The sequence below is a fragment of the Notamacropus eugenii genome, chromosome 4 (assembly GCF_028372415.1).
Source record: "Notamacropus eugenii isolate mMacEug1 chromosome 4, mMacEug1.pri_v2, whole genome shotgun sequence".
In the NCBI taxonomy this organism is placed as follows: Eukaryota; Metazoa; Chordata; class Mammalia; order Diprotodontia; family Macropodidae; genus Notamacropus; species Notamacropus eugenii.
In genome coordinates this window covers 48,250,122-48,261,320 of record NC_092875.1, presented here as the reverse complement: position 1 = coordinate 48,261,320, position 11,199 = coordinate 48,250,122, and the positions used below count along the sequence as shown (strand labels likewise).

The window sequence follows — 11,199 nt, the reverse complement described above, 5'->3', positions numbered from 1 at the left end:
AAAAAAAATGGCTCATTATGATTTTTTTCTTGACTTTCCAATCAGAATACAGACTGATACAATTTCTAAATCTTTATGGAGAAGGGGTAGCTGGGGAGAATCAATTGATTGATTGATTAATTACTACTTCCTCTCCTTCCCCTTTCCCGCCATGATCACTTGCCTGGGATGTCAAAGAAGGATTCTTATTCTGGCAGGGGTTGGATCAGATGGCTGAAAAGAGATTTTGTGAGCTGGATGGGTTTCTTAGGTGACTAACAGAGCCATTCTCTAGGCCACAGAGTTGGTCCTGTAACAGGGGGAAGAAATTGCATCAGCATTTGAGGTCAGGGTCTTATTTCTTTAGGAAGGGGACTTGGACCTCTCCTGTCTCATAACCTGATGGATGGCTGATGCAACCTTGGCTCCCTGCCCAGTCACTCAGTGACAGATTCTAAATTCCAGATTCCATAGTCTACTAAACTTGGCTGTCCCAGGAAGAGTTGGAATTCTGGGCCCGAGCCACTGAGGGAACCCTTTTATTTCTGGCTTCTATGCTGGGCCCCGTATTACCCGACTTAAACCAGCTGCTGAGCCTGGGGAAAGAGGACGGAGAAGGGATCCAACTAGCTGCAAGTATGTTTCTCCCCCCGAAATTACTTGGTACATATTATGTATTGACTTTTCTGTGTATATGTTGTTTTCCATACAAGACAGTAAAAGATCCTTGAGGACAGGAATTGTTTTATCTGTCTTTGAATTCCCAGGGCCTAGTACTCGACCTGACACATTTTGTTTTTCAGTTTTCTTCAGTTGTGTCTGCCTCTTTGTAACCCCATTTGGGATTTTCTTGACAAAGATATTGGAGTGTTTTGCCCTTTTCTTCTCCAGCTTATTTTGCAGATGAGGAAATGGAGGCAAACATGGTGAAGTGACTTGCTCACGGTCACACAGGTTGTGTCTGAGGTCACATTTGAACTCAGGTCTTCCTGACTGAAGGGCTGGCTCCCAAAGCCAGCTCTAAACCAAAGCCCTCCTGAAGGGAGGAAACCACTAATCATTAAGTTCCTTCTATCTGCCTGTTGAAGTCAGACTCCAGACCTCAAGCCCTGAAAGTTCCTCCAAGCTTGACTTTGGACTGATTTTAGACAGCAGCTTGCTGACTTCTGGACCCTGAATTTAGAATCTACACATGGTGCTTGGCCTGCTGTTTCCACGATTCCCAAAGCTGGTCAGAGTTATTACGTTGTAATTCTTTTGGAGTCAGAGGATTTGGGTTCTAATCTTGATTTATTATTACTTCCTGGGTCACTTAGGGCAAATCATGTACCATTGGGGGTTGGGAAGCTAGTAGGACTTCAATTTCCTTTTTGATAACTGGGTGATTTTCCTTTTCAGCTGTAAATCTATGATTTTATAATCCCAACCTCAGCTCCCAGACCTAGCCACCTGATCTTTCTCTCTCTTGACCTCAGGCTTCAGTCACCAGATCCTGACTGATTTAGCCTTCTAGGGCCAGTAGGGTAGGAAATTGCATCAGGGTCAGTGGGAGGGAGAGGTTTGCTACTTTTGGGTGTGGACCTAGGCCTTTCCTGCTGCAGGCCTTCTGGCTGATGCAACCTGGGCTGCTACTTTCTATTGGTGCTAGAGATCGTTGGCTTTGTTTTTAATGAAAGGGAAGGATTTCCTACCTCCTCCTTTCCCCACCAGGGCATTTTCATTTCCAATTCACTGGTACTTCTTTAAGTCTAAGATATATGACTAGTTCTCCATTAAAGTGGCCTCTGAGACCACATGGTTGCATGGTATTAAGCAGGTATATTTGTACTTGTATCCCCAGGGCCTAGCACACCCTTAATAAATGCTTGCTGAGTGATTCTTCTCAAAGGTTATTTGAGGGCATCACAAGCTCTGGTAGGTCCTGCCGAGTGGGGAGATGGGGCTATTTTTTTGTCATCCAAGGACTGTTCTGACTAAATTCTAAGGAGAATTACAGCAGGAAGGATCCTCAGAGGCCATCTAATCTCACCCCTGAATTTTACAGAAGAAAAAACTGAGACAGAGAACACTTAAGTAACTTGTGCAAGCTCACATAGAGATTTGGTCAGAGCTAGAATTCATTTTCAGGATAATATCAGGCTGTACCACAGATTGGCCGCAGGATGATGAATTTCAAAAAAAAAAGTCCCAGAAAGTCTTGAAGACCATCTACCAAGACACAGAGGTTATAGGAGCATAGATTCAGACCTAGAAGGGACCTTAGGGGCCTGGAGTCTAAAACCCAAGGCAAAGGATTCAAACTCAGGTCGTGTGAATCTGAATCAAGTTATCTTTCTTCTGTGCCTCCGAGCATCCCATGATCTTTGTTGAAAGAGTATCCACATCAAATAAACCACAGAGCTAGGAGTCTCTGAGGGGCTAAAGACCAGATCAGGAGGTATCTGGGGCTGGTCAGTTTGTCTCCATAGAAGGAGGGAGCTGAGGGGCCTGAGTTGAAGCTGGGAGACTCGGAACAGTAGTCAGGGCTGAGGGATCAGTAAGGGGCCTCTCATTCACTGGTTCCTTCTCCTGGTCTTGGGCCAGACTGGGACACCAGAGAAAGACCCCAGGACCCTGAGGCTAGCCCAGTGAAGAATATGGGTTTTGGAATCAGAGAATCTGGGTTCACAACCTGCCTTACTTACTACCAGAGTGAGTTGACAAATCACAACCTTCTGGGTCTCTATTTTTTCCTCCGTAAAATGAGGGGGTTGGGAGTAGAAGGTCTCTGAGGTGCCTTCCGGGTCTGGATTTATGACCCTATAATCCTACAGCCCAGAGGCTCTGGCCAATCCATGGGCCTGTGGCCAAGACCCCAGTGACCTTAGCAGGAAGTACAGGAAATCAGGCTGTAGCCACTAAGCCAGTCCTGGAACTGATATCTGAACACCTGCCTCTCAGTTTCCAGAGCCAGTCCTAGATGCTGTCTCTGCTGTCCCCTAGTGGCGAAATGCACAAATCTTCATCACGTTTCCCTAGCTCCTCTGGCTCCATCTTAAACCCTGCTGGGGACCCTACTGACCACTGGAGGTCTTTCTCCAACACAGCATCTCATTATCCCACACTTCAGCTAAGGCAGGGACAGACTTAGGGGCCACCCTGGGGCATAGGACGGAGTACTCCCTCTCCTCCCTCTCCCCTGCAATCTCTGGCCATGACTGCCAAATCCTGGCACAGAAGAAGCTGCCCTGGGCTGAGTCTGAGGAGGTAGGCTCTCCATCTGGCTCTAAAATGGACATGCTCTGTGATCTTAGCTGTTATTTATCCTCTCTAAGTCTTGGCTTCCTTTTTGTAAAATGGAGGGGGGACCAAAAATTTTTTGGTCTCAAAAAATTATGTTTTATTCTCTTAAAAATGACTGAGGATCCCCTTTTACCCAAGAGCTTTTGTTTATGTGGGCTATATCTATCATTATTCATTGTATTAGAAATTAAAATTTCAATATTTATTGTAAAAATAGTTTTGACCTTGTGGACCCTCCAAAAAGGCTTCGCACTTTGAGGACCAGTGAATCGTGGACTTAGACATGGAAAGGACCTTAGAAGTCATCTTGTACAGCTCCTTCATTTTACAGATGAGGGAACTAAGGCCCAAAGAAAAATGCTCTGTCCAGATGAGGTACCTAGTAAGTGTGTGATGCTCTCTAGAATCCGCTCCCACTCTCCAACTGGAGAAGAGACTTGTCTCAAGGTTACAAACTTGCCAGTGAGGGGCAGCTTAGCATGGTGGAAGCTATAGCCCTGGACTAGCAGCCAGGATAGACCTGAGTCCAGAAACACAAACACACCCAGGGCTGACAAATCAAGAAGCAGGATGAATCTACACAGCAAGAAACTGAGACATCAGAGCTGTATACAAAGCAGGAACAGATTGTGTTTGATTGAAATACCACACACAGAGACAATGAAGCCATCCCTAGATGTCCACCTCCTCAAGATCCTTAACCACTCACTCCTGACCTGCTTTCTGGGAAGTTTCTGCTGAAGGTGGAGAGATGGCCAACTGCAGGGGACATTGTGTCCTGCCTTCCCAAGGAAATGGGCCTCAGAGCTGGACCAGCTGTTGTCAGCAAAGACCAATAGCTCCTGACCTCCTGTGAGGCTGAGCTGTTCCTGGATCAGTCTTTTAATGGTTTTATTCTATCCCACGCAGCCCATGCTTCTAGGGTGGGGAAATTCCAGGAACAGGACTGTCTTGGCACCAAGGGATACCTTGGGTGTTTTCAAATAAAAGACGAATGGCAAGCTGTGTTTGTACCCTGTTCTCCCATCTATCTGTGAAGTCAAGATGACCATTTTGATGGGCTTACTGATATTTCTTAACCGCGGATGGGAAGCCTCCTTGAGGGGAAAATAGAATATATTTATTTTGGGGATCCCCTGCTCTGTGGGCTCTTTCTCTGGGGTAAGGGACGATAGTGGTCAGAGACAGTCACTTCCCAGGAAGGGGCCCAGACAGCTGGACCTTTGCTTCAGATATAGAGTTACAGGGCAAGGCTGTTGAGTGAGACTAGCTTCCTTGTAGAGGCATCTTCCTAGGCCCTGGGGCTTGGAAGAGTGAGTTAGGGGCCTCACCTTGTGCCTCTTCCTGTCCTACATCCTTGAAGATTTACTGACTGCTTGGGTGAGGCAACCTAGTCTGACCATCCCCTCTAGGAGGGTGGATGACAACTGTGTTGCTTGTTGCTTCCCACCCTCCCCAACCCCCACCTGTTCCAGGGGCCTCCAGTTTCTGTGAGGCCAGGATGGAAGAGCTTTGGACCATGGACTGATAGAGGCCTCATTCTTATCTTCAAGGCTGAGTGAAAAGAAAAGAGTTGATTGCAACTCCAAACTGCACTATTTTCTCCTGGAGAATATCTCACCAGCCCTGGGAGCGGGGTACCCCTGCTCTTGGTGTTGGCTGTGAGTGGTCCCTGGGGGGGCAACCCTAGCTCTTTCCTCTCCCAGCCCAGCATCAGTGGTGTCATAGCACTATAGCCATCAGGGCTGCTGTCCAGAGGCTGGCCAGTGCCAGCTGGGCCATGAGTAGCTTGGAGATGTGCCCCAAAGAGCAAGCATTGGATGTGCAGGAGCAGACCTCATAACCACTGTCTGAGCGGCTCTCGTCATGCTGGCCTGGCCTCGAGCGGGCCCCAGTCCTGGCTCCGTCGGCTCTGACTTCATTCTCAGGGCCATCAGCTTGCATGTCACTACACACTAACCAGTCCTTGGCAGTGGATTGTGGGTAGCCAGGTGCTGCCTCGAGTTCACTGTCCAGTACTTTCCAGTAGTCTTTGCCCTTGAAGAAATACGAGGCCCCTGGGGACAAAGACAAAGACATCCATACATGGGGGGAGGATGTTGGGATTGAGATCAGACCTTGCTCCCACTATTCCCATTACAGGCCACAGCTTGCTCCCTTCCTGAGGCCTGGCCCAGGGACCTACCCTGCAGGAGGGTAGATTCAGACTAGGTAGCAGAAAGGACTCTTTAATGGCATAGAGGCTGTTAGAAGGAATCATCTTCGATCAGGGCGTGGTATGTGTGTGTGTGTGTGTCTGTGTGTGTAGTGTAGTGTAGTGTAGTGTAGTGTGTATATATCTGTCTAGGTTGCCTCACCCTAAGTGAGTACCTGCAAAGACCTTGGCCTAAAGGGTCCAAGGTCTCCCAGTGCATCCTGGATCATCTCCAGTCATCCTGATGAATATCTGGTCACTGGATTCAGATGACTCTGGAGGAGAAGTGAGGCTGGTGACCTGCACAGCCCTCCCTTACTCAAAACAAAGTCAAGTGCAAGTCATGTCATCATTTCTCTGGTAGCATCGTCTTCTTCGGCAATGAAGGACAAACAAACACAAAAGCCAGGTTTCTGTAGCTGTATGTGTGTCTGGGTGTACATGTATATGTATTTCTGATGTGTGCATGCATGTTTGAGCATGTACCCATGTCTAAGAGCTTTAGTATATATTCCACTGAGGGGTAGATCTGATCTCCCAGGAGAACCGCCCTATGGGTAGTTGTCTCCTGGGGTCCCAAGGAGTTTCCTTTGTTCTCTGCACCTCATTCTTAGGGCACCTTAGAATAATGCACTGATTTAGGGGGAAGCATCTAGTCCAAAACCTCTCAATTTACAGAACAAGAAACTGAGGTTCAGAGGGGAAGTGATTTGCCCAAGTTCGCCCAGGCAGTAGAATTACAGAGTCAAGATTTGATGTCAGTTTTGTTGTCTGTGAACCCAGATTTTCTGCCTCCAATTCCTTTTCCATTCTAGCACACTGTCTTGCGCTATTCTCTGGCTCTGGAGGAGAAAGTAAGGCTGGTGACTTTGCTCATTCAAATCCAATTCAATTGCAAGTCATGTCATCATCTCCCTGATGTCACGGATCTCTTTGAGAACAAAGGACAAACCACACACAACAAATGTTGTGTGTATGAGTTGTGTCTTCCCCCTCCAAGACTCCCTGAGGGCAGGGCTATGGTCTCAGTCTAGTCATGACCACCTCGGTCCTTCCTCAGACTATGGGCTCCCCAGAACTAGTGATCCTAGGTGCCTTTTTAAACATGCGTACATAGCTGCCAGTGGTTACTTTGTATCTACTTTGTATGTGTTTTGTATCCAGCACCTATGATTGTATACATTGTTTCCTTTCTTAGAAGGTCATCTCCTTGCAGGCAGGGACTGAGTATGATGATGTTGCTGTTTTAAGGTCTTCTGGTCTTTGATTCTAAGTGACCTCTAGCCAGAACCACTCTGCTGAGGATGTGGCTAATGTGGCCACAGCCAAGGACAGACACAGGATTTGGGACTGTGAACTTGGGCTGTGGGTGGGCCACATTTCTGAACCTTTGACGAGCAGGGGACTTACCATCAGACCAGCGCATGGCATCATCCAGGATGCTGGGGATCCCCCTCCACAGAGGGCTCTCTGCGGGGTACCCGGGGTCCATCCTCCGAGCATGGTCATCATAGCGCCAGTACAGATGGTCCTTAAAGAAATAAGTCTTGTCATTGTGGGCCCAGGAGAAGGCAGCATCGATGCCACTTGGCGGGAGGCTGAAGTCGGAGATAGGCCGAGGGTATCCTTCCTCAACGTTATTGTCTTTAAAGACCCAGTATCTGTCTCCTGGGGGGAGAGGAAACAGGCATGGAGCAAGAAAATGGCAGCCGTATAGCAGTGGGAGCTTGGGAGGGAAGGGGTGAGGTAGGCAAAAAGGGAAATGGGAATAGATGGGGATAGTGGCAATACAGATGTCCCATGGACGGATGCAGTGTATCTAACAAGGTTGAGTGACCCTACCATCCCCTCAAGCTCTCAACCTATGTGGTCCAGAGGAAATACTGCACTTGGAGACTGAGGGGCTTGGTTCATATCCCCCATCTTTCCAAACAAACCTTTGTGATCTTGGGCAAATCACTTGCCATCTCTGGGCCTCAGTTTCCTCACTTATAAAATGAGAAGGCTGTTCTAAATTAGGGATGGCAAATGTGCACATTCCAGCCTCAACAGTCCCAATTTAAGCCCCAATCAAATTAAAATGTAATTGGGAAATACTGAACAAAATAAATGAAAATATAATAAAACATAGATAATATTACATTTTAAAACTAAGTCAAACTATGTAGCCAGCAGGGAGTTTTCTACGTGGATCAGTGGCCTCTATTGTTATTTAAATTTGTCACCACTGACATAGATGATTGCTGAGGTCTCTAGCTGGGAATCTAAGCCCCTGAGATCTTCCCTTTTACAAGCAAGGAAAGCTCCTCAAATGCCTCTCCCAGCCTTTATTCCTCTCCACACTCAGTCCTCAAGCTCCTGGCCTCCAACTTCCTTATTCAGCTGAAAGTGTTCGTTCTGAGATTGCCAAGGACCTCCAAGTGGGCACATCCGTTGGCCTCTCCCTTCTCCAGCCCACCCTCCATTTGGATGACAAGTTGATATTCCTAAAGCATAAGTGTGACCATGTTACTCCCCTTCTCAAGAAACTCCAGTGAGTCCCTTTTGCCTTTAGCATAAACTACATAATCCTCTGCTGAACATTTAAAGCCTTTCACTATCCGTCTCTGCCTTACCTTTCCAGGCTTATTTCTTATTGCTCCCTTTCAATTAGGTGGTGCAGTGGATAAAACCCTGGGGCTGGAATCAGCAATACCCCCAGCTCTGGGCAAGTCACTTACCCGCTCTCTGACTCAGTTTCCTCATCTGCAAAATGGGGATGTTGTTGTTTGATTGTTTCAATTGTGTCTGACTCTTTGTGACCCTACTTTGGGACTTATACTAAAGTGGTTTGCCATTTCCTTCTCTAACCCATTTTACAGATGAGGAAACTGAGGCAAACAGGGTTAAGTGACTTGCTCAGGGTCACACAGCTATCAGGTGTCTGACGCTGGATTTAAACTCAAGAAGATGAGTCTTCCTGACTCCAGACTCAGCACTCTGTGCACTATGGCGCCGCCTAGCGACCTCCCAGGGTTGTGGTGAAGAATGAATGAGATAATATTTGTAAAATGCATAGCATGATGCCTGGAACATAGTAGGCATTTAAGAAATGCTTGTTTCCTTCCTTCCTCCTGCACACACACACACACACAGACACACACACAGACACACACACACATACACACACACAGTGATTCCAGTCCAATTAGCCTACTTGCGGTTCCTTGTATAGGGTGCTCTTCCGCCTTCCATGCCTTTGCAAAGGTGGTCCCCCAAGTCTGGAATAATCTCCCTCCATCCTTCTGCCCCTTAGAATGATCAGTTTCCTTCAAAACTCAACTCAAATACCACCTTCTATACAAGACCTTTCTTGACCCTCCATTTACCAGTGGCCTCTTTCCCAAAGAAGTTTTGTATTTAGTTTGTGTACACTTTGCATTTCTTTATATGAGTCCATATTGTTTCCCCTGATTGAATATAAGCTTCTCAAGGGCAGAGACTGTGCTGTTTTTGTCTCTGTAGCCCCAGTGTCTATCATAAACTCTGAAGTATAGTAGGTGCTTAATTGATATTGAATGAATACAGAGGAAGAATGAATTTGGGTGCTCTTCTCATTTCTCTCTACATTCTCAGGGATGGAATCAACTCCCATGGGTTCAACGACCATCTTTACAAAGATGATTCACAATTCTATATATTAGTCTTGTAATATAGCCATAGTCCCCCATCTCTAATTGTAGGCTGGGTGTCCCACAGACATCCAGAAAGCATTCTGTTCAAAATGGGATTCCTTGTCTTTCTTTCTAAGCCCACCCCTCCTCTATTTCTCCCCTAAACAGCTAGGTGGATAGAATGATGGGACTTGTAGTCAGGAAGACTTGAGTTCAAATTCAGGCTCAGACATTTATTAGTTAGGGGATCCTGGGTAAGTCACTTAACCTCTTAGCCTTAGTTTTTTAACTTAGCCTCAGTTTCCTCAGTTCTAAAATGGGGATAATAACAGTATCTAATTCGTTGTGAAAATCAAAGAAAATAGTATTTGTAAAGTGTTGGGCACATAGTAGGCACTTAACAAATGTTCGTTTCTTCCCTTCTTTCACAACTTCTCAGTGCAGCCAATATTATATTAGTTTTTTTTGCTGTCATACTGTTGACTAGTGTTGACTGTGATGTCCACTAAACCCCTCCAGACCTTTTTCAGATGAGCTACTGTCTAGCCGTACCTTTTGCATCTTGTCCTCTTGAAACTGATTTTTTTTTTTTTATATTACAGGCTGGTTAAAGGAATTGGACAGGGTCACACAGCCCTGTATACATCAGGTTTTCCAAAACAGTGAGGCCAAGTCCTGTAGTTACCATGCTGTTTCTATTTATTCCCATTTATTAAAGTAGGCCCCCTAAAGATTCTACTAGCTGATAACTTTGTTAATTCTGTTCTGGGGCACTTGAAAATAACTAAACAGTTTCTTTACAAATGTAAATTTCAGACCTGTCCTGGATCTCTTTCCTAGATCAAGGTGGGAATGTCTCACCTTTAAAGAAGACAATCTTGTGGTCACTGGTCCTCTCATAGACAGCATCCACACTATCCAGGTGGAGGGGGAGACCCCTCCAGAAGCGGTGGATCTGAGCAGGCTGTAGGGAAACCAGGTGCATGTCCCGGGTCAGCCTCCAGAAATACTTGCCTGGGAAAGGAGAAAGGCCATGGGTGTGGGTGAGTAGAGCTCACTGATGGGGTGCTTGGACCCCAATTCTAAAATCTAAAAATCTTTCTCTAAAAATCACATTTCTTCCTAGCCTGTCTCTGGCAGTTTCTTTCCATCCAGAGGACAGCATGCCCTAGCAAAACTTTTATCTTCTTTCCTGATACAATTGCCAGCTGTACCTATAGAATTTATTAGTTTGAATTGGCTGCATACTGGGTCATAAAGATATTTACTAATCACTGACCAATAATATGTATCCCAGACTTAGACATATGTGTACTCTCTTACGTTTATCTTGTCTAACAAGACATTGATGGGAGCAACCTGGGTATTTCTCAGGAAGCTCTGACCATTACTTGACTAGTAACATTTCAGACCTAAAACCACACCTCCATGTAGCCCCTTGAGCTATTTCGCAGTGAACTCTGGGTAAAATATCTGTGCAGTAAAAATGCATGTTCCTTTAAGAACTAATCACTCCTTACCCACTTCCTAATCCTGCCTTGAAATACCTACTTAGCATATTTGGCACACATTTTACTATAGAATATCCTATATAAACTTTAACTGTACCTCTCTAAGGTTGCAGGTTCCCCAAGAACTCTTGCCAGCTGAAAAGTGTAACAATAAAATCTTTACCACCTTGGCTTCAAGAATGCTTGACTCTGCACATGCTTTCCAGATGGCCCAACCAGGGAACTCCAGCCTTGGGTTTCCTGTACCTTTCTAACCCTCATCATCACCACAAGCTCTTCCCTTCTTCCTTATCCTCCCACCCATCTGAAATACTCAAGATGAATTAGAAAAATCCAAAGTTAGAAGAGACTTTTAGAGAACCTCTAATATAAACCCTCACAGCAGTTGGCACAGTGGATGGAGTACTGGACATGAGTTCTTGAGTTCAATTCTGGCCTCAGACACTTACTAGCTGTGTGACCTGGGCAAGTCACTTAACTCTGTTTGCCTCAGTTTCTTCATCTGTAAAAATGAGTTGGAGAAGGAAATGGCAAACCACTCCAGAATGTCTGCAGAGAAAACTCCAAATGGGGTCATGGA

At 45.9% G+C, this 11,199-nt stretch overlaps 1 protein-coding gene and 1 long non-coding RNA gene across 9 annotated transcripts in view; one reads left to right on the top strand and one right to left on the bottom strand.

Moving 5' to 3' along the window:
- Positions 1-367: 367 nt before the first annotated feature.
- Positions 368-11,199, top strand: part of LOC140499399 (uncharacterized) — a 60,763-nt gene continuing 49,931 nt past the window's right edge. For 2 of the 8 annotated variants that reach the window (XR_011965429.1, XR_011965434.1), the window contains exon 1: positions 368-615. This is a non-coding gene — a long non-coding RNA (uncharacterized lncRNA). Of the gene's footprint in view, positions 616-9,948; positions 10,152-11,199 lie in introns of all 8 variants that reach the window. The other 6 variants (XR_011965432.1, XR_011965431.1, XR_011965430.1 and 3 more) reach the window with 6 other exon arrangements.
- Positions 3,437-11,199, bottom strand: part of MMP17 (matrix metallopeptidase 17) — a 66,774-nt gene continuing 59,011 nt past the window's right edge. The window contains exons 8-10 of the mRNA XM_072600761.1: positions 9,970-10,122; positions 6,866-7,123; positions 3,437-5,318 (exon numbers count right to left, since the gene is read on the bottom strand). Coding sequence (XP_072456862.1) covers positions 4,984-5,318; positions 6,866-7,123; positions 9,970-10,122 — 746 coding nt within the window. The 3' untranslated portion in view covers positions 3,437-4,983. The remainder of the gene's footprint in view (positions 5,319-6,865; positions 7,124-9,969; positions 10,123-11,199) is intronic.